Raw genomic sequence first — 24,370 nt, forward strand, 5'->3', positions numbered from 1 at the left:
CCACAGGTGTGTGAGTAAGCAGGTTACCTAACCTTAGCATCCTCATCTGTAAAATGGAGATAATAGTAATAGTTACCCACAGAGTTGGTGAAAAGATGGAATGAAGTAAGGCCCTTAAAAAGCTTGGAACAGTAACTGGTACATAATAAACCAAATATTAGCAGGTATAAGAGTGATGATTAGCATTAGATAGGTGTGTTACATTCAACAAGGAAAAGATAACATTTTGTAACCGGGGAAAAATATTTATTATGAATAAAACTCTTCAATGATACATGGATGAGTCAGGGGAATAAGTCACACAAAGGAATAGTTTTTAAACCAGGTCCTTGTATATACGCACCACTTGCTTGTTAGTCATGAAGGGCAAAAGCAGACCCAAAGCAGGTTACCTGGGACAGGCATGCCTGACTCTTGGCAGGAGCTCATTGTGTTGTAAACCAGTGTCCAAAGACCCTCATCAGCAGGATAGTCACAGTTCATCAAGACCCAAAGTGGTCAGCACTGAGCTCTGCCCTCCAACTGGAAATGGTGAGAAGTACATAGCTTCTTCCATGTCATCATCAGGGTGGGCCAACCCTGCTGGAAGCCCTGAGGGCACACATGGGGAAATGCTTTACAGGAAGCCAAAGTCCATCCCTAAGGCTATATCGTGATCTAAACCCAGCAACAGTTAATGGCCCAACACTCCAAATACAGGCAGGCATGTTTACTGCTCTTTAAAGCAGTCTTTACTTCTGCAACGAATTGAAAGTAACGATGGCAGCTCCAGTTCCCATTTCCCATAGTAGAGTCCAGCTCGTGTGTTCAGTGGAGTTTCACAGCAATTTGTCCACTTGAAATTCTGCTGGTTTTGACAGTTGCTTAGCAAGGTTTTGGCATGTGGACCCTTCTCCTTTTCAGATCAGCAATTGTTCCTCAAAGTAGAGGAGCTGGTCCACCTCAAAACATTCGCTGGCCCGAGGCACCAATTTTTCTAGAGACTCCCGGATCTCAGCTTCACTGGCATTCTGCTGCCTTGCTCTCTTAAGGTAATTGTAGACGTCCTCAAATACTTCTGCTCCCAGCTTCTGTATGGCTGATCTGCCAAACAAGTTAGGAAAGGTAAAGAAGAGTTATACATTGAGCTTGCCTGCAAGAAAATGTATTTTTACATCATTTATTACACAAATAACATTGTAAATATGGGATTTAGAAAAAGAAGGAAAAAAATAAGGCACAATATCTCCTCCTAAACCTTCAACAATATTCAAGAAATACTTCTTGAATGTCTATTACGTGCCAGGTACCTTTCTAGGAACTGTGAATATGGCAGTAAGAAGTTAGGCAAATTCCTGACATCATGGAGCTTACCTTATAGGGTAGAGAATAAACAGATAAATAAATTAAAAAAATGTATGTATGTCATACAGTGCCAGTTGGTGCTAAGAACAGTGAAGATAAATGAGAGAGAGAGAGAGAGAGGTGTGAGGGGACAGAGACATCCTTCTCTGAGGAGGTGTCATTTGAGCAGACACCCTCCTGAAGAGAAACAAACATAGGGAGGGTCGGGGGTAGTTAATTTTGGCCCTAAGGTTCAAAGGTGTTGGAGAGATACCAAGGCCAGTGTGGCTAAAATTGGGAGAACAAAGGGGAAGGAGATGGTGAGAAATGAAATCAGAGAAGTAGCTAATAACAATAAAATAATGAGGAACAGGAGCAGGAGCTTTTCTATGCACTTAATCCTTAAAACAGTTTTATGAGGGAAGCTTTTTTTTTTTTTTAATCCCCATTTTACTGATGAAGAAACTGAGCTTGACAGGGTAAGATAATTTGGCCACATTCCCACCAGAGCCAGCATTCATTTTTCTGCACTTACCTCCAGCCCTTGTCTAAAGGTGGACATAATCTTTGCATTGTTATCATCACATTGCCACACCCGGTATTGGATTATGTTTATTTCTCCTTGGAATATTTTCCTTCATTTCCAGCAAGGGTCACAAACTAAAAGCCTATGGGCAAAACTTGGCCCATGACATGATTTGTTTGGTCAGCACCTTTTATTTTCTTTTGTTTTATTTATCATTACTTTAGAACATTTTAATGTGAATGTCTTTAGACAGGGCCTGTAGTCTCCACTTCCCGTTTTTTGATTGTCCTATACCCACCTCCCCACTCCTTATTTAATACTTCTCTTATTTCTTCTACCTGCCTGGCTCAAGGGCATTTGAGAATGTGAATTTTGTTCTGCAGTTCTTCAAAAGTGTAATTTTTAATGGCTCCATAATATGCTATTGAGCTTGTGTGGCAACATTTACCTGATCATTCTGGTGAACATTTAGCTTTTTCTCCTTTTTTTCACTATACCCATGTATGACCGTCTTTAGGTACATAGCTTTTTCCATTTAGGAGAACATTTTCTGGTCTCCAATTTCTAGTAATGGGGCTAATTACATGAGTGTGTTCACTTTGTGAAAATTCATAATATATGCACTTTAATTTCTGCATTTTTTCCTATGTACATATTATACCAGATTGAAACAAAATCTGTGGGAATGGGATTACTAGGTCAAAATGTATAAATATTTTTATGACTCTAACCTTGAAGAAATATTTCTTTTGTCTGCATTTCAATGGATTTGGTGAAATGAAAAATCAGGGTTTTTTCAGAATGTTTAAAGCATTAATACTAAATAGTAATGATGGTAATGTTGACAGTAATATTGAAGACATTAATCAGAGACCCTTTCATTCATTTTATAAGCTTTTATTGTACAGTACAAGTCAACTTTGTAATCGCTAAGAATACAAGGAACAAGGTTAGATATTGTGGCCGATAAAAAGAATAAGTAATCATCTTGCTCTAGTTTAAAGGTTAGTAATTACAACATATACAAATTTTAAATTTTAACTAAGATTTTTATAGCACTTTAGAGCTTGCAAAGTGCTTTTGCATTCATTATCTCAAATGATTTTTGAGAACTAGGCAATTCATAGCATTTTTTAATCTCCATTTTACAGGTGAGCATAATTAGGTTCCTGTTGACTTTCATAAATGCACACAGCTAATGGGTACTGGAGTTTGAACTCAAACTCAGGTTTTGGAACTCCAAGTGCTGGAGAAACTGGCACCTGTAGGGCCCCACATCACCCAGCTGGAATCGGTTTATCTTCTAAGAGAATGTCAGGACTGATCCCAACATGCTTCACATCCCAGGTAACCACAGTCACCCCCAGAAATCCAAGCCTTCCTTTTGCCGACATTTATCAAACTCTGGTTGCTTCCTTAGATCATGGAGGATTTCAGCAACTGGCCCAGTTTTTTCCTTCCACCTCCTACTCCTGTCATCCTTCTGGTGACTTCAGTACTCTTGGCCTCTCTGGTTTTTGACTGTCTTATATCCAGAGATCATTTCCTCTACCTTAGTTGTCCAGTTTCATGATCACACCCTTGACCTCATATCATCAGTCACTATAGAACCTCTGAAATTGATTTCAATCATTCTACTCTCTAACCATCTCTTTATACCCCTCCACCATCCTGACTCCGGCTACTCTTCCACGTTCAGTGGTTTGACCTACCACCATAATAATAGCCATTCCCTTTGTGTCCTCATGTACTCACTTCCCACCTTCCCCCAGTTAAATTTCATGGTCCATCATTATAAATACTATCTTGCAAACACCTTTAACCCCCTCACCTGTCTCTCCCTCTGTCATCCTCCTCCTCTAAAGTCCTAGTGTTAGACCCAGACATCTAACTACCCAAACAAAAAACATTCTGGAAGAAAACATCCAATTATGCCAGCAGGTCTCATTTAAATTGATGACAATTCAGTTAGATGTTCGACACTGCCCTGTGCTCCTACTATATTTCCCTGGTATGCTTATGTTCCACAGCTTAAAATGACAATTTCACACCTTCTTCTTTATTCTCAAACTTTCTAAGCCCCCACCCTTATTCTCAGTTTGTCTAATATCTCATTGAGAAAACAGAAACACCTACCTGCATCAGTGGCTACATACTTGGCCTTCTCTCCTGTAGCAGAGGGGTCCTGCTCCCAAAAAGACCAAACTCTCCATGAGTGTTCCTGGATCCTGGCCTGTGTCGCCATCTTAATGACTGTCCCTCCTCTAGTTATCCTTTTTCTTTCCCTTATTAATTCCTGTCTCTTCCTCTACTGGATCATTCCTGTCAGGAGAAATGCAAACTCTAGTGTAACCTTTCATGATCTCCACATCCCCTAGCTCATCCTCTTCCTAATCCATCACTTTGATCTCCATTGCTAGCAAAACTTCTTGAAACAGTTATGTATAGTTGTTTTTCTCTTTTTTTCACTGCACACTATCTCAATTTACTTCTCTTGGTCCTTGGTCCTTACTTCTTCCCTGAAACTACATTTGCAATGGTGCCAATGACCTCCATATGGCCAATTCTTCAGGTCACTTCTTTGTACATATCTTACTTGACATCTCAGTAGCATTCAACATAGTTGGCTGCTCCCTCTTTAAAACCCTTCCTTCCTTCTGTTTCCTTTGGTGGTACATCCTTCTCCAGGATTTTTTCCTTTCACACAGGCTGCTACTTTGTAGCTTCCTCTACTGACTCCTCTTCCTTCTCACTTTAGCTTTTACAGTTAGGAATACTCCAGGGTTCAGTCCTAGACCCCCTTTCTTCCTCTATCTTCACTCTCTGCCTTGGTGATCCCACCTAGTCCAAGGTCTTTAATTACCATCCATATGATATATCTCCACCCGGTCCTTAGAACGCCAGACTATATACCAACTGCCACTTGATATCTTCATTTGTAGATCTAATGAGTAGTTCACTTAACCTCAGTATGGCCAAAAAAGAACTCTTAGTTATCACCTCCCCCCTCCAAAAAATATCTGCTGGTTTCACAGCATTTCCTAAATTAGCAAATGGGATCATTATCCACCCAATTTGGCAAGCCAAGTCATTCTCAATTTCTTGCTTTTTCTCTCATATGAATTCCTACTTATTAATAAGACTTGTAGTACTCCTCAAACTATCTGTGATTATAATACAGTATAGTATAGTACAGTATAATAGCATATAATGTATTATAATATATAAAATATATAATATAATACTTCATATATACATCTTTCACAGAGTACCTGCCACTGACCAGGTACCTGAGAGTTATTGTTGTACCATCACACACATTATTGTTCATTTCCCAATGGGGAATTGCACAGCAACCCTATTTCAGTTTAACTGGAAGCCTCAAGCAATTTTATAGTTCTACCCCTGATTAAGACACTATTTTAAATATGTTTCTCTTCTCCACATGAGTCTGTAAAAAAAAAAAAAAAATTATAACACAAAGGGGCCAGTTAAAAAAATAATTTTGTAGGAATAATCATGAAAACCTAGTTTATCAGAAAATATTAAGAAAACATTTTTCAGACATAGTTTAAGGAAATCCTGAAAATAATTTTATAGAATATAAGAAATCCCTCACATCAAATATGTATGAATCACTGCAGGAATATAATGGTGTCAAGTATTTTCCCTTTGTTACTGCTGTTTCAGCGATCATTTGATGCTAACAAGGATTGGGAATCTTTATTAAGGATGAGTTTTATACCCTTTCTGTCCTTGTCTGATATTTCAAATGGCTGTCTTTGAACCTGTTGGGCAAAAGTGGAATAGCTCTCTCTACAGAAGCAGGCGGCTGCACCAGTGGGTGGTTGGGTGACATGTGGCTCCCTCAGATGGGACATGTTGACTTTCAGGCCCCTGTCTGTAAACAGTGCATCCCTTCTGCTCTGTCCACCCTGGGCAGCAGAGTCTTGAGTGTTAAAGCCAACCATTCCTGAAATGGATAATTTTTTGGAGCCTAAACACCCTTCCTTGTTCACAATCATAGTAAAAACCAAAATCCAGCTAGGTATTGTTTATGAGACACACCTAAAACATAAGGGCAGAGAAAGGTTTACCATAAAAGAATTAAAAAAGATATATCAGGCAAATAATAACCAAATGAAATCTCAGTAGCCATATTAATATGAGACAAGTAGACTTTAAGTGAGGAAAAAGCATTATTAGGCTTTTAATAAAAGCATTATAAAGAAAGTTACTACATAATGAAAATCATTCAATTCATCACGAAGAAATAAAAATTCTAAACTAGGATGCAGCCAATAAAATAGATGCAAAATACATAAAGCATTACAGGGAGAAATTGTCAGATATATCCTCATAATGAAGGATTTTAATACACTTTGCTCAGTGTATTGAAATCAAGAGTGAAGCATTAAAAAAATTTAGAAATGATATAGGAGACCTGAATAACTTATTTAATAAACTGAACATAATACACCTATATAGAACCCTCCCTGACAATTAGAGAACACACATTCCTCCCAGGCTTTCATGTAACATTTACAAGAACTGACCATACATTGCACACAATTTAAGTTGCAACACATTTTGAATGATTGGTTTCATACAAAATCTAGTTGTCTGGCCACAGTACAATTGTTAGAAATCTGTAACAAAAATATGGATTAAAAATTTTAACATGTTTGTAAACCTAAAAACATATTCTAAATAAATGATGGGTCAAAGAATAAATCAGCTATGCCATAAAGAATCTCATTTTTGGCTGACAGAAAAGTGATAGGTGCTCCAGCACTGTAATATTGCAGTGTAAATTTATTCTGACACTTGGAAAATATGCTGTAATATTTCTGCAATGATGCATTCAAGTATTTTGGGATTTATAAAGTAGAAAATTCTATTTAAGGGGACTTTCTTGCTGTTATCTAAGATTTGAGAAGGAAGGGCATTGTTCTCTTGCTGTTCAAATTAAAGAAGGGGTTCTAAGTTTCTTCTTTTCAAAGAGTGAACCAACAGCGAGGTAAGGAGGGAAGAGGGGTAGGAAAGAAATGGGGAGAGAGAGAAAACTATTCCTTTAGCTAGGTGGGTATATCAAATAAAAAGAACTTACACTTTAAAATGAAAAGAACTTATATTTTCATTCTTTTCCATCCATTTCTTCCTGTGATCATTTCCTTTCTCAAATTTATCATCTTCTTCAAGAATCAAAATCCTTTTAAGTTTTTTAAGGAGTCCTAAATACCATCTTAGTCCAAATGCTTCATTTACAGTTAAGTGACTAGCCCAAGATCACATGGGCAGTTGAGGTCAAATTGGGGACTGGAATCCAAATCTCAGGACTCAGGCTAGTCTCTTTGGGTCAGATCATCTTCCCTACCTCCCCAGACTAGTGGTCTCCAGACACAGGAGACTTGGAGGGAGGCTCTGCATGGTCCCAAAGCTCAGACTACCCGGGGCATATGCCGAATATGTGTTTGGTTGACTCCCCAGCTGGAAAACTCCATTAAACTGCAAGGGAGCTCTTCTTCTCTCCCCTGCCCATTTCCTCCAAACTCAATCTCTCGTCTTCCAAATTCTTTTACTTACCTCTTCCTGTGCTTGAGATCACTTGCAAATAATATATATTTTTAAAATCACATCTATTTATTTTCCCATCAATTACTGAATGGTTCCTGTATGCCCTGTAAGAATTTATCTGCATCTCTTAGGGACTCTAAAGAAGAGGGCCATATTTGCTTAGTTATTTCTCTAACGATATCATTACAAAGTGTCCTAACTTAAAGTATTTTAATTTTGAAATAATCTCACTCTTACAGAAAAGATACAATTAACTTTTTCCCCTTGAGCCTTATAAGTTGCTGACCTGATGCACTAACCCTCCCCCCACCCCACCCCTGCCTATACTTCGTGTATATTTGCTACAATTAAAGACATTCTCCTACATAACCACATAACAGCCTTCAAAATCAGGAAATTAACATTGATACATCCTGTCATATAATCCTCTGATCCATTCAAGTTTCCCCAACTGTCCAATAACATCCCTTATAACAAAAGGATCCAGGTCAGAATAATCATACATTGCATTTACTTGTCTCTTTAGTTACTTTCAGTGACCTTGACATGTTTAAAGGTTAGAAGCCAGTTCTTTTGTAGACCGACCTTCAGTTTGTGTTGCCCATGCCCACGAGAGTTACCATCTCCTGCCTTCTGGCAATCCCTATACTTAGACATTAGCTTGAAAGATGATTTCAGGAGCAGAAGCTTCCATTATTCGGGGCATTATTGGAGAGCTCCCCCTATACAAGTTCAAGAAGGTTCTCCCTTCTCTTGGTCCAAAAAATGCCCTGGTGATAACAGTAGAAGTATCTTGCTGTTTTTAGGTGTCTAATTTGTGATTCTCCCCACACAGCTCTGTTCATGTTATACTGTAAGAAATAAGGGTTTCTTCTTAAGGAAAGGAAGCAGCTTGTGAAATAAGTTTCCAGAGGCTCAGGAAAGAATGCCCTGCCCCAAATATTTCCTCGCCACTATCTACCATGTTTGAAATTCTACCATCGAAGGGCACGTTCATAGAAGCTGGAGGGTTTGCTTCTCAAAGCAGCTGTTAGCTACTTAAAAAAGGTTCAGGGGCTGCAGAGGTGATCATGTGGAGGACTGAAGCTCTGTGAGAAACTCTAAGTGCTAGCTGTGGTTTTACCACAGACTTGCTGGGTGTTGTGGGGAGTGACTTCCACTTTTTAGGGCCTCAGTTACTTCATCTGCAATTCAGATTAAATGATCTCTGAGGCTTCCTCCAGCTCCAAATGCTCAGACCTTTTATAAGTGAGAATGCAGGAGGACATTCTTTGCTTACAGGTGATCAATAAATATTTGTTGAAAGAACAAATTTTAAAAACGATTCAAAAATCAGTAGAAAACTAGACTCTTCATGAGTCGTGAATTTCAGTCTTTTCCATAGCATCCAAAGAAGAAAAGTCTTTTTAAGAGCTTCCAGTCATATGAGTAATTATCACTTGGGGGAAATAGGGAGAAGGGCAGGAAACCCATTTTTTGAGGGTCTACTAATTACGAGGGACAATACCAGGCTTTTTGTTTTGTTTTGATTTTGTGGAATGCCCTTTTCTATTTTTCATATGAATTTTACATACAGTAAAATTTACCCTTTTGAGTGTACAATTCTAGAAGTTTGACAGTCATGTAACCACCCCACAATCAAGACAAAGAACATTTTCATAACCCTCCAAAATTCCCTTGTGCCTTTTTGTGGCCAACTCCTTCCGCCACCTCTTGGTGACCGCTGATATGTTTATGTCTCTATAAGTCTTTTCTAGAATTTCATATAAATAGAATAATTCAGAATGTAGCTTTCTGTGACCGGCTTCTTTTACTTAGCATAATGCTTTAGCAAGTCACCCCATGTTGTTCTGTGCATCAATAGTTTGTCCCTTTTAATTGCTGAATAGTATTCCATGGTATAGGTGTATGAGTTTATCACAGTTGACCAACATTTGGGTTGTTTACAGTTTTAGAAGATTACTAATAAAGTTGCTAAGAATATTCATGTACAAGTTTTTGTGCAGACATATGTCTTCACTTAGCTTGGATGAATACCTAGGAGTGGGACTGCTGGGTCATATGTTAAGTGTACATTTAACTTTATAAGAAACCATCCAACTCTTTCCAAAGTGGCTGTTCCATTTTGCATCCCCACCAGCAGTGATGAGAATCCAGTTGCTCTGGATCCTCACCAGGACTTGTATTGTCAATTTTTTTTTTAACTTTTATGCTAAGCATGTTATATCTATTTTCTTATTCATTATTTACACAATCATATGATGTTTGAAATATCACCACTATTTTACAATTGAGGAAGCCAAGGCACAGATGTTAAATTGGCCCAAGATGAGGAGTCAAGAGACTGGTTCTTGTTCAGGCTTTGCTACTAGGTAGCTGGGTGACCAGTACTCTCCTCTCCAGGCCAGTCACTGTCCCCCTTTATGAAGTGAAGCTGTTAGCTTCTAGAATGATTTCTAACCTCAACTCTAACATATGAGTCCTCCATCACAATTTGTCTGGAGGGGTTGCTAATGGTTTAATGCATATATAGGAGACAATTATCTAATATTATTATCTAATTATTCATTATTGACTATTCATTGTCCCAGTCCCCAAATTTATCTAATATTCATTGCCCCAGTCCCCAAATTTACAAAATTTTTCAGGGCATCAGAATATGAAAATATTTACTAATAAGATGGTTATATATTAAATCATTCCACCCTTAAACCTGGCTCCTTACTGAACACTAGCCTCTACTTCTGTCCATCACACTGAGAGTTCTGTTGTGGGTTCTGTGAACAGCTGAATACAGAGTTCAAATGCAATGAAAATGGACTTCGTTAAAATAACATTGCAGACCTTGCAAAAGATGCAGGATTTCACTTAATGATGAAAGTCATGTTGGAATCGTGTGCTGTCATTAATAAGTAAGGATTTGAGTGTTAACTCAGTTAATTGTTAAAGAACAGAAGAATCAACTATGGTCACAATGGGGTGGTGCTTCAAATAGAATAATTTAAATTTTAGAGGACTGGGAGACCCTTGAGAAAATTAATAAGGTCCTCCAATATTTTCTAAAAGTGACCCTGTCTATGATTATACTATGCTTGATCTTCCATAGCTCCCTGATTTCTTAATGTTGGTGTTCCCAAGGCTCAGTCCCTACACCTCTTCACTCCCATGGGGGCTCATCCAGTCTCATGGCTTTAAATGCCACTCATAAACTGATGATTCCCAAATATGTTCTGTGGACCTCTTTCACCAGAATTCCAGACTCATATATCCAACTGCCCACTTGGCTTATCCACTTGGATGTCCAATAGGCATCTTATGGTTTTCATGTTGAAAAGCAAATCTCAGATTTTTCCTTCCAAATAGCCTAAAAGCTGCAGCCTTCCCCATTTCTGTTAATATCAGCTCTTGCCTTCTAGTTGCTCAGGCCAAAAGCCCTGGAGTCATCCTTGATTCCTCTCTTTCCCTCATACTCAGATCAGTTAGCAAATCCTATCAGTTCCACTCTCAGTACACTTTTCAGCATTTCTATCTCAAGCTATCATGTCTCTTGGCAACTCAGCAGCGAGAATGAATCGGATGCCATCACTCCTCTGCTTCTTTGGGTTCCCATTTCACTCAGAGTGAAGCCAAGGTCTTTGTCATGGTCCACTATATCCTAAATAATCTGTCCCACTATTCGTCTCCAAATGCAGCTCCTACCTCTCTCCCCTCTCTCACTCCATTCCAACCCCTTTGCTCTCCTTGAACACATCTGGCATCTCCCACCCCAGGGCCTCTGCACTTGCTGTTCCCTCTGGAATGCTCTTCCCACCATGGCCATGTGTTCCACTCCCAAACCTCCCTCAGGACTTTGCCCTCACATCATCGCAGAGAAACCTACCCTGACCACCCTCTTTACCTCCGTTTCGCACTGCCTTTCCACCTTCTCTGCTTTTGCATTTTCTCCTTAACTCTTGTTACTTTCCTGCATACTTTGCTTTTTTCTTAATATTTTATGATTTGTCAGTCATCCCACTAGAGTATAAAGTTCATGAGGGCAGGGAGTATTTTCATCTGTTTTTTCACTGATCTCGCTGCCTAGAACAGTGCCTGGCACATCATAAGTCACAGTAAATGCCTGATGGATGAATGAGCAGATGCCTTGAAAGTCAAATAAGAAGGAAATACAGTGATGTCATACAATCTTATTTTAAAATTGTATGCATCCCTAGTTTTTGTTCTAAGGAAAAGCCCATAGTGAAAGTATAACCAAATTTTGTAAACTATAAGATCATTTTAATGATTTTTAGTTGTTTTCTGAGATAAAGCTACAATTAAGTGTAGCTTTAAGTATTTTGATATTTTTCATCCCTAATTTCAAATGGATTGGCTTTATGTGGTCTGTACAACCATCTCTGGATAAAAATGTCCTACTTTTTCTGAGTGGGAAGAAACAAGCCTTATTTAAAAAAAAAATCTATGTAAAAGGAACTGTGTTCTTGTCCATCTTCTTTCATGCTTTCCATGCCCAGACCATCTGGTGAGTAACCTGAAGGAGCATGCTCACCGTGTGCTGAGAGCCTTGGCTGTCCCACCGTGTGCTGAGGCCTTGGGTGGGAACGATGACTCCGGAGACCCTCAGACCCGTGGAGAGAGTCACAGCCAAGGCAGTGTTCAACAGATGCCACCGTCTGCCGTGTGAGTTAAATAAGGTGGAGAACAGCAGCTGAGGAATTTTAGCCTCCTGTTCCAAGCAGTATTTTAGCTTCACAGCAGAAAATGTTTAACAAGCTCCCCCCTCCTAGAAAAAACAATAAGCAGTTTCTCTTCATGGAGAGGGAGAAAAAAGGGTGGATCATCAAGTTTAAAAGCTCCCTTATCCATAACCCTTTAGAAAAACTAGCAGACACATATCTTTCCCTTTCCCTGAGTGCATTTGCATTGCAGATTCTCTGCTCAGTAGATGTTCCCCCCAGATGGCTACCTGTATATATATATTTTTTGTTTCTGGATTAATTAACCACCTGAGACATATTAAACTAAAAGCAAAGGAATTTTTGTTTGTTTCCTGGTCTGCTTTCTCACTAGGCTTGGAGCTCCTTGGGGGCAGGGACCCTTTCTTAGTCATCTTTGCACCCCACACAGTCCTGGCATAAAAAAGCACCTAAGTCATTCATTCAGCAAAGTTTTAATGAGCACTTAGTACATGTCAAGTGCTGGGGATGTTGCCAAAAACCAGACAGCCAAAGCCTCAGACCTCACAGAACTTATATTTTAGTTTAGGGAAGAAGACAGATATTAAACAAGTAAACAAATGAAGGTAATTTCAGATTTTGATCAATGATACAAAGAAAATAAAGCAGGGAAATGGGAGGTAGTAGAGAACAGGGCTGCTGAGAAGAGGGTTCAGACTCTCAGCAAGGATGGGTACAGTAAAGATGATTTTAGGGGATAGGGCATAGACCCTCCCCCCTTTTGACACCAGGCCCTGTAGTTTAAACCAGCTCCCCCATCTTTGTGACTCACCTGACTGCACACTAAGCTGGCCTGCAGCAAACATCGGTGAGACAAGGCAAAAGAGTACAGATGAAGGTCCACATATGTCTCAATGATTAGAAGTTATGAATCAAGCTAACAAACTGTTAAATAAAATACGATCTGTCGTCTTATCTTGATGAATAAAGTTTATAAAGATCTGGAAGGCAAGGTTTGAATTCAGGATTCTTGGACTTCTCAGAGCCCTGCATCAGCATGTAGCTGGGCTGGGCAAGCTGGCCCCCTACCCCTGGGTCCCCCTCTCTTGGTGCACCCACTTTTCATCCCAGCCTGGCTCCATCTCCCACTGTGAGGGATTTCTTGCTCACAGGTGACACCCTAGCTCACACATCCAAGATCCATCCATAGCTCCCACAAACAGCCAACCCGTGGCCACCTCTCAGACTCACAGGTATGGAAACTGACTTCACAGACCACCCATGGGAGGAAAGACGTGAGGCAGAGTCCCACAGACCCCAGCAATGGCCTTGAAGCCATTTAGACAGAGAATTGCAGGGTCTCAAGTAAATAGGTCATGGTCTAGATGGGGACACACAAGCTCTGGGTATGCAAGTCCCTTTGTCCCCATGGACAGTTTGTTCCATGGGGAGGGTTGTGGCTGGAGGATAACCAAAGTGGCACCCTCTATAGCACGGAGCCCAGAGGACCCCCTTGCCCCTGTTCAAGGATGGTATTGGAAGAGGGCAGGCTATTTTTTGCTAATGTTAAGAAGAAAGGCCTCTCTGAGGGGTGGAGGTGAGGGTGACATTTGAATGGAGACTTGAATGATAAATACAAGTCAACTATGGCAGGATCTGGGAGAAAAGCATTCCCAACCAAGGGAAGAGGAAATGCCCAGACCCTATAAGCTCCGTTTGTTCAAAGAAGAAAAGAAGACTGGTGGTGGGGCCTACTGAGTTCTATTAGAACAAGATCTCTCTGGCTGCTATGTGACATGGATGAATAGTGAGATGCCACTAAGAGCAAATCAACAGAAGTACCATTCCAAATGCCTCAGTGTCCTACATAAAGATATCTATGATTAATTCAACTACCAAGCTGGTTTCTGTAACTCATAGGGTTTCCTCTTGTCTCGGTCACCTGGAACACCTCAGAGCTGAGTCGGGTACTTATTTGCAGGAGGAAACTGCTCATTTATCAATATGGCATCAAATCTCAATCTTATATCTAATTATCCATGTATTTTCCTTAACCTTTCTCAAAATAGTATAAATTATAAGTATATAACAATGGTAATTACATACATAGTAGCTGCATTTTAAGGTACTGGTATCTGACCAGTAGTTCTTTTGGCAATGCGTACACCTGGAAGTTTTTTGTTAGTGAATTGTAAATTGTCTGACAGGTTCCAAGAAGATTTTAAACCCATTTTAGCCTTTACTACTAAAATGCTATGGCGTCTTGCTGTACTTCTGTTTCTAATCTTTGCAAACATATATATTGTTTTAGTTTCCTTTGTTGCTTAAGCAAAATACCATGCAATGGGTTGGCTTAAACAATGGGAACTTAGTAGTTCACAGTTTTGAGGCTAAAGAAAGTCCAAATTAAGGTGTCATCAAGGCAAAGCTTTCTTTCTGACTGGAGTCCTAGGGCTGGCTGCCTGCGATCCTTGGTCCTTGGCTCTTGGCACCTCTGTCACATGGCAATGCACATGGCGGCCTCTCCTGGCTTCTCTGTTCTCTTCCTGGTTCCGTTGAATTTCATCTTCTTGCTTCCAGTGGCTTTCTCACTTTCTGTCTGAGTTTCATTCTGCTTATAAAGGACTCCAGTAATAGGATTAAGACTCATCCTGATTGAGGTGGGCCACACCTTAACTGAAGTAACCGCATCAAAAAATCCTACTTGTAATGGGTTCACACCCACAGGAATGGATTAAGTTTAAGAATATGTTTTTCTGGGGTAATAAAGCTCCAAACCATTATATATATCAATGTCTTTTCATGACCCTCCCAACTTTATCATGAGGATGTCATAAAATATTTTAAGACATACAAGAAAGGTATAAAGTACAATACAATGAATACTCACCTATCTAGCTCCCAGTTTGAGAAATCAAGCATTAGCAAATACAGTTGAAGCTCCTTGAGTCCTATCCCAACTCATATCCTCCTGTGGAGGTCACCACTATCCAGAATCTGGTGTTTATCATCATCATGCATTTTAAAAATACTTTTACTGTATATGTCCTTCAGAAATAAGTAGTACTGTTTTGCATTTTTACACTTTAAGTAAGTATATCATACTTAATTGTTTTCTTGCTTTTTCCTGCTCAACGTTGTTGATATTCATCCCCATTGATTCTGAAGCTCAATTTTTTTCTCTGTGTGGCATTCCATCACTATTTATGTCCTCACTCTACTGCTGAAATGCATTTCATGTTGCTGCTATACCTCCTCTCTCCCCTTTTACTAATAAAGTTGCTGTGAGCATTCTTGCACATGTCTTGTAGAAATTACAAAATATAAACATGCATAGAAAGCTTTTAGCTTTTCAAAGACAGGTTCTACATTGTCATTATTTTCAGATTGATTTACCATCACTCATTTTTGATCCTTTATAATGGCTTCAAGATGGATATTTTATAAGACAACAATCCAGAGAGGGACAGGTGATTTTAAAAAGCAGTAATTATAGAATTTTAAAAAAAGACCTGTCAGGAACCAAGGAGCTCATCTAATCGAACATTTTCCTTTTACAGGCAAGGAAACCAATGCTCAGAATGGGGAAGAGGTTTGTTCAATGGTGAGTACTGAGCTACAGAGACTAGGCAGACCCTATGCTGAGCATCTACTACCATGAACATACACATGAACCAGAAAAATAAATCCTATTGATTTTCTTTCTGTTCTCTAAGGCCCACTAAACAATACACCATGAAATGTGGCCCACTTGACGAAGTTCTTCCTGCTAACTTATGTTTCCCGTGACTAATTTAAACCACCTTTTTCATTTTTCAAAAGTCAATCTCACCCCAGCTCTGCTGAAGTGGAAACAAAGATCAGAAGATAAAAAATATTTCCTAATCAAACGCAAGAATAATTGGATTTGCAAAGGAAAATGAAAAGAAATCACAAAGGAAAAAAATTAGAATATAAATATTTTTGGGATGAATTGCTCAGAACCAGAAAGAGTTCTTAAAAGTGGGGAAGCTATGGGTTTCCTTGGATAAGAGTGAATTTAAAAAGCTGCCTTTAATTTGGTGAGATTCACCTCTTAATGCCAGACTGTCACTGCATTGCACGTAACACCCTGCCTGCAATTAGAATGACCCTGTGTCTTGGTTTGCCTGAAATAGTCCCAGGGTACACCTGATGCAAGAGCACCATTCCCAATGGCACCCCATTCCACTCTCCAAAGCCTCCTGCTTTGGACCATAAATTATATAGTAACCCATACATGGTGTGAAATATACTGACCAGACACTTTCAGTAAGAAAAGGATCTGTTGAACTTTAAGAACAATGCTACAGCAATATACAAAGGGGAAAAAGAGCAGACTCATCAAATGAGAACACTCCCACTTAGTCCTAACTTCTGAAGCTTAGTTATGTTTGATTTGTGTCATTTTTATGTCCAAATTAAAATGTCTCACCATAAGTAAAAAATGATGGTTTTCATCACAATGTCTCTGGAACAATTCACACAATACCTTCTTTTACCTTTCCTCTGCTGAGTACAGATGGGTTTATCACAGAACACTTACCGGAAATGTGATGCATTCCAGAGAAAGAGAAGGGGAGTGGGGGGAAGAAGGGGACAGAGACAGAGACCAAGAGACAGAGAGATTGGAGATATGGATAGACAGAGAGACAAAGAGAAACAAAGAGAGCTTGAGAGAGACAGAGACTGTGAAGGAAAAACAACTGAGAATGGGGAATCAATACCTCATTCTCCAATGAATTTCATTAAAGGACTGAAATGAATTTGAAAACAATAATTGAAGCTGACACCTGCTCTCAACAGGATGAATCAAGACTGAGCTGTGCTAACACACCTGCTCTGGGGAGAGGGCAGGATGAGCAGGCACTGCTTAAGTCTATCACCTGGCAACTCCGTTGTTTTTTGTTTTTTAATCGTCGTCTTCCTGCAGCCAAAGGAGAAAATCCTTCATTAAGGAGAGGTTTGTCGAGGGATTTTGAGCAATGAGGTTTTTAGCTACTTCTGCTTATTTGAAAATATCTGCAAGAAGCCTTATCCTGCAAAGCTCTCCCAGGCTGATGGGATGGAATGGCTGCAAATTCTGTCATCAGGATCTCTGGCATGGGTTTTCAAGCACAAGATGGGATGGAGGCCAGAAGCTGAGCCAGTGAGATCAGATAATCTCCAAAGTTTCCTCCAACTCAGAAAGTCTAAGATCCTGTCCTCCTTAGTGGACTCTAAGGATGGGTTTCTTAACCCTATGTTACAGGTGGGAAGACTGGGATGAGGAGGGGCCAAAACCCCTGAAGGGGAGCCCAGGCCTCTTGACTTCCAGTGCTCACTGTGTGACCTGTTGGCTCAGACTGACCTTTCAGAAAGGAGGAACCAACGCCACCAGAAAGATGCTCTACTGAAACCTCACCACTCAGAGTGCAATCCAGGCCAGCAGCTGCAAGTCAGGGGGGAGCTGGTTAGAAGCACAGAATCTCAGACCCCACCCCAGGCCTACTAAATCAGGATCCACATTTTAGCAGGATCCCCAAGCGATTTGTATGCAAGTAACAGTTAGAAGCACTTGCTGGTGCAATGGACTATACTCTGAGGAACAAGACTAGAAAGCATTTAAAGCTAATGAATTAGCTCTGACAGAATTCTGATGCTCTTAATAGGCTCAGGCCAGTTTTTCAAGCTCTCTGAAGCACTGTTTTCCATATCAGCACTCGTTACTGAATTACTAAATTTACTTTTTTACAATATGAGTTTAAAACTGATAAAGGGAATAGAAAGGGGCCACCATCAATATCAAGCTGAAGCTTTCCTCTTCTCTCTCTTTCCCTCTCTCTCTTCCCCAGTACTCCCTCTCTCCTTCTTTCTGTATCTCTGATGCACAGATTTGCATTAATCATAATCTTTGATTCATGACACACTCTCAGCAATTATCAAAATACAATTCTGTTTGTCTCAAGAGGTGGACAATAGCCTTGTTTGGGCTGGAGATTATGAATTGCAATTTGTTTGGTGGTAGTCTGCTGAGTCTGCTTGCTCATATTTGCTTCTCACTCCTAATTCTGTACTAGCTAGAAATCTCTTGCTTAGACAAGCAGGAAATCCCTTTCCCTTCAATTTGGGCATTATTGTATTCTAAATTTATCTTACTGATGATCTGACTAGGAAGTGACAGTCAATCGTTAAACCTGTGTTAATAATTTTTCTCTTTGTATTTGGGGCACATTTTGCAGGAATCATTTAGTGTGAAAAAAAATTTTAATCAGGTCTAATATATGGGTAGTCTTGAGATACACTTGGGAAGAAACAGGAGGAATTAAACCATATGAAATTGCCGTTTTTTTCAGGTTAAAAAAAAAAAGCAAATATTGGCAATTTCATATAATTCAACCCAATTAGAATGTTCCAGTTTTGAATTTCTTGACCTAAGAAACATTAAGACAGTAGAAAGTGCTATTTCTGGAAGCTGGGTTGTCTCTTTTCCTTGGTGATTTTTTTTTTTTTTCTGAAAGTTGAAGGAAATGTTTTTCAAGGCTAGATAGCCATCTTCCTATTCTAAAAAGCCAGGGAGAACTGCAGTATTAGGCCAGGTTTGCATATAGATTCAGGATGAATGTATGTGCCCTTGAAGGAGACTTATCATCTTACAAATCTATGAAAGAAATTTATAAATGGTTCCAGAACTTGAAACCACAAACTCAGGTAAGTTTCTTTGCTACTTCCTTGTTGCTGTTAGGAAAATGCAGTTAATACTTGAACTCTGATAGGAGTGAGAAATAAGATTTACTCTCTATAGAGCTACCACCAAGTTAACATAACTCTTTAGTTGGAGTTTATGAAAAGAAGATTTAAAGTGAAGTATAAAAATCTATGAGTTCCCACAGCACTCTGGGCAGAATCTCTGATAGCCAAATCATATTAGAGTGTACTTATGTGTTTAAGTGACTTTCCCATGCCAACCTGGGGCCACACTTTGAGTAGCAATGTAGGAACCACATCTTATTCGTAATGGTGTCCCTACTACCTTTAATGGAGTTTGGCAAACAGTAAGTGTTAACAAATGTTTTCTCTTTAATTAAAATGTTTGTTGAAAAAATTGACTTTTAATAACCAATTAAAATATAAAAATTGAAGATACTACATTAAAAATCTTTGTGAATTATGTAAACCAATTTGGCAATACATTTATAAGGGTCACATCGTATGAGCCAGTCACTACAAGATGTCTATCTTAGGAAAGAGTGAAATTTGAAAAGCAAAATTTAGGTTAAAAAATTTATGGCAGATGGCTTTTATTTCATACCAGAGCAATGCATCATGATTCCCCCCTCAGAATCTTAAAACAAAAGTGAATATTTTAAAATAGAGGCTGGAGGCAAGATGGCGGCATAGAGAGGAGTGGAAGCTAAGTAGTCCCCCTGGAACAACTACAAAAAACCAGAAACAACTAGTAAATAATCCAGAATAACTGCGGGGGGACAAACGAGACCATCCACTCATCGTACACCAACCTGAATTGGGAGGAATGCCCGAGAACACAGTATAAAATCTGTAAGTAAAACCTGCGGATCCAAGTCGGGAGACCCCCTCCCCCATAGCCCGAGCTGCAAAGCCTCGTGGTGCCAGAGAGAAGCTCTCTCCCAGCAAGCGAATACAGCTCAGCTGAGCTCCAACTGGGGTTTTAAGTAGCGAGTGTGAACTGCTCACTACAGGTATGCATCCCCAAAAAACAGACAGAGGCTTTGGGTGACGACTGACCTGGGAGAGCCAGAGGGTCGCCCTGGACTGGGTCTGAAGGGGACTATCTGTTTCTTTTTCTTCTCAGTGGAGAAAGCCCCAGTCATTTTAAGTTTCCAGGGCTGTGAAGCGGAGAAGGGTGGAGACAGCACAAGCAGAGAGAGAGACCATTGAAATGCTAATGACCTCCACCTGGGGGGTCTGTCTTCTCTAAGAGGAAAGGGGTGGGGCCCTTTCCATTCAGAACCAGACCCCAGAGCCTGGGGGAACATGGCCATACCTCCTCACATCAGTCAAAAATTATAGGCTAACAGGCTTCACCTGCTGGGCAGAAAAGCACAGTGACCTGAGGCATCACAGGGTGGAGCAATTTTCTAAGACGCACCCGCAGGGATACCAGATAATGAATATTTTTTCCCTCTGGGACCTGAGCCTGTTCTGGTCTGGGAAAACCTGATTTGGATAACCAAGGAAACCATGCCTAGACAACAGAAAATTACAACCTACACTAAGAAAAACAAAGTTATGGCCCAGTCAAAGGAACAAACGTACACTTCAACAGAGATACAGGAATTTAAACAACTAATGCTAAATTAATTCAAAAAGTTTAGAGAAGATATTGCAAAAGAGATAGAGGCTGTAAAGGAAGCACTGGACATGTATACGGCAGAAATCAAAAGTTCAAAAAACCTACTAGTAGAATCTATGGAAATGAAAGGCACAACACAAGAGACGAAAGACACAATGGAAACATACAACAGCAGATCTCAAGAGGCAGAAGAAAACACTCAGGAACTGGAGAACAAAACACCTGAAAGCCTACACGCAAAGGAGCAGATGGAGAAAAGAATGAAAAAATATGAGCAACGTCTATGTGCGGATCTCTCAGCAGAAACCATGGAGGCAAGAAGGAAGTGGTGTGATATATTTAAGATACTGAAAGAGAAAAACCGCCAACCAAGAATCCTATATCCAGCAAAGCAGTCCTTCAAATACGAGGGAGAGCTCAAAATATTTTCTGACAAACAGACAATGAGAGGCTTTGTGAACAAGACACCCACCCTACAGGAAATACTAAAGGGAGCACTACAGGGTGATAGAAGACAGGAGTGCGTGGTTTGGAACACAATTTGGGGAGACGGTAGCACAACAATGTAAGTACACTGAACAAAGGTAACTATGAATACGGTTGAGAGAGGAAGGTGGGGAGCATGTGAGACACCACAAGAAAGGAGGAAAGATAAAGACTGGGACTGTGTAACTTGGTGAAATCTAGAGTATTCAACAATTGTGATAAAATGTACAAATATGTTCTTTTACGAGGGAGAACAAGCAAATGTCAACCTTGCAAGGTGTTAAAAATGGGGAGGCACTGGGGGAGGGATGCAATCAGCATAAACTAGGGACTATAACTAATAGAATCATTGTATTATGCTTCCTTTAATGTAACAAAGGTGATATACCAAGGTGAATGCAGATAAGGGGGGGGATAGGGGAGGCATGTTAGACACTTGACATTGGTGATATTGTCTGATTCTTTATTCTACTTTGATTTAAGGTTATTTTTCCTTTTGCTGCTTCCTAGCTGTCTTTTTTTTTTTTTTTTTCCTCTTTCTTTTTCCTCTCTACCTTCTTTGACTCTCCCTCCTGCCTTGTGGAAGAAATGTAGATGCCCTTATATAGATAGTGGTGAAGGTGGTGAACACATAAATGTATGACCATGCAGAAAACCATCGAGTATTTACTTGGGATGGAATGTATGGTGAGTGAACAAAACCATATTTAAAAAAAATGGGTTGATGACAAAACCTCGAGGGCAATATACTGAGTGAAATAAGCCAGACACATTAGGACAATTATTGCAGGGTCTCACTGATAGGAACTAATTATAATATGTAAACTCATAGACATGAAATATAAGGTACCAAGATATAGGACGAGGCTTAAGAATGGGGAGTGGTTGCTTAGTATGAGCAGAATGTTCAATTAGGATGAACTTAAATGTTTGGAAATGAACAGGGGTGATGGTAGCAAGATGTCAGAATAACTAACAGCGCCGAATGGTGTGTGAATGAGGTGGAAAGGGGAAGCTCAGAGTCATATATGTCACCAGAAGGAAAGTTGGAGGTCAAAAGATGGGAATGTATAAAACTGAATCCTATGGTGGGCAATGTCCATGATCAACTGTACAAATACTAGAAATCACTTCCATGAACCAGAACAAATGTATGACAATACAATCAGAAGTTAATAATAGAGGAACATATAGGGAAGAACTATATACCTATTACAAACTATATACTACAGTTAGTAGTATTTCAACATTTTTTCATAAACAGTAACAAATGTACTATATCAATACTACGAGTCAACAATTTAGGGGGGTTGGTTAGGGATAGGGGAGGATTAGAGTTTCCTTTTCTTTTTTTTTTTTCATCTTTCACTTTATTTCTTGTCTGGAGTAATGAAAAGTTTCTAAAAATTGAACAAAAATTAAGTGTGATGGATGCACAGCTGTATGAGGGTACCCAGGGGCAAGTGATTGTACACTTTGGATCTTTGGATAATTGTATGGTATCTGAACAATCTCAATAAAAATGAAAAAAAAAATTTATGGCAATATTATATATGAGTTGGGGAACTGAAAACAACCTAAACACTGAACATTATGGTATTATAGAAATATTAATGTTGCCTTTGAATCTTTAACAACATTGGAAACTACTCAAAATAGGTGGGAGAAAAATGACACTAATATCCTGCTTTTTTAACCTTAGCATTATATCATAAGCATGTCTCAAGTTATTAAAAATTCTGTTAAAATAGTGTTTAGTAGCTATAGAATATTACACTGGATGCAAATACAGTGTTATTAACTATGTTTTATTATATATATATATATATATATATATATATATATATATAGTCCCAAAAGATTAGAAGGAAACACATTTATAATGTTAAAAGTAATTTTCTCTGGGTGGTCAAAATTTGGGTGATAAGAATGTGGGTTGCTTTCTATTTTCTTCTTTATACTTTTATGTATTTGTTTTCCAAGTGTTCCACAATAAGCATGTTATAATAATTTAATAAAAAATAAAATATAAGTTATTAAGCAAAAGAAGTAATCCAGGTAGGAGAGGAGGGGGAAAATGTCTCTGGTTATTTTATTTTTATCTAGTTTTTAAAGAATTACCAATATGATACATGTGCAGAGTAAAAAAGTTCCAAAAGTACAAAAGGAAACATGAAAAGTAGCCTCCCCAGATTTTTAGTCTCACTCCCTGGAAGAAACCACTCTTAATGGCTTTTAAAAATGTCCTTCAACAGATGAGTGGATAAATAAAATGTGGTATATACACACAATGGAATACTGTGCAGCAGTAAGAAGGAACAATGTCGTGAAACATATGACAACTTGGATGAACCTTGAAGACACAATGCTGAATGAAATAAGCCAGGCACAAAAAGAGAAATATTTCATGCTACCACTAATGTGAACATTGCTGCGGGAGAATGCAGGGGTGTTGGGCTTCCCCACCTCGATGCTTGCTGATGTGCTCCAAGACATTGGGGACTGGTGGTTTGATGGGCTGAGCCCTCAGTCATGGGACTTGCCCTTGGGAAGACTGTTGCTGCAAAGGAGAGGCTAGGCCTCCCTATAATTGTGCCTAAGAGCCTCCTCCCGAATGCCTCTTTGTTGCTCAGATGTGGCCCTCTCTCTCTAGCTAAGCCAACTTGGCAGGTGAAATCACTGCCTTCCCCGCTATGTGGGATCTGACACCCAGGGGTGTAAATCTCCTGGCAATGTGGAAATTGATTCCAGGGGCGGAATCTGGACCAGGCATCGTGGGATGGAGTACATCTTCTTGACCAAAAGGGGGATGTGAAAGGAAATGAAATAAGTTTGAGTGGCTGAGAGATTCCAAAAGGAGCTGAGAGGTCACTCTGGTGAGCACTTTTATGCACAATATAGATAACCGTTTCTAGGTTCTAATGAATTGGAATAGCTAGCAATGAATACCTGAAACTATCAAACTACAACCCAGAACCTTTGAATCTTGAAGACGATTGTATAAAAATGTAGCTTATGAGGGGTGACAATGTGACCAAGAAAGCCAAGTGGATCACACTCCCCTTTGTCCAGTGTGTGGATGGATGAGTAGAAAAATGGGGGCAAAAAGAAAGAAAAGGCACCCAGTATTCTTTTTTTTATTTTAATTTTTATTCTTATTATTTTTGTGTGTGTGGTAATGAAAAGGTTCAAAAATTAATTTCGGTGATGAATGCACAACTATATAATGGTACTGTGAACAACTGATTGTATGCTTTGTATGACTACATGGTATGTATGATATGTCACTATATCTCAATAAAATTGAATTAAAAAATATCTCATGAGAAGTTTTCTATGCATATAAAAGTGCATAGGTGGTTTGCTGATTTGAATATATTATGTCCCCCACAGAAGACATGTTCTTTTAATCCAATCTTGTGGGATATTTGGATTAGGTTGTTTCCATGGACA

The 24,370-nt window shown here is 39.3% G+C and overlaps 1 protein-coding gene across 5 annotated transcripts in view; it reads right to left on the reverse strand.

Annotated features, from left to right (window-relative positions):
- Nucleotides 1-230: 230 nt before the first annotated feature.
- The window catches only part of NEK11 (NIMA related kinase 11), a 314,565-nt gene continuing 290,425 nt past the window's right edge, over nucleotides 231-24,370 (reverse strand). For all 5 annotated transcript variants that reach the window (XM_037844899.1, XM_037844909.1, XM_037844925.1 and 2 more), the window contains one exon: nucleotides 231-1,083. In XM_037844899.1, coding sequence (XP_037700827.1) covers nucleotides 900-1,083 — 184 coding nt within the window. In that variant the 3' untranslated portion in view covers nucleotides 231-899. The remainder of the gene's footprint in view (nucleotides 1,084-24,370) is intronic.

Source organism: Choloepus didactylus, chromosome 1 (genome assembly GCF_015220235.1).
Source record: "Choloepus didactylus isolate mChoDid1 chromosome 1, mChoDid1.pri, whole genome shotgun sequence".
Classification (NCBI taxonomy): domain Eukaryota; kingdom Metazoa; phylum Chordata; class Mammalia; order Pilosa; family Megalonychidae; genus Choloepus; species Choloepus didactylus.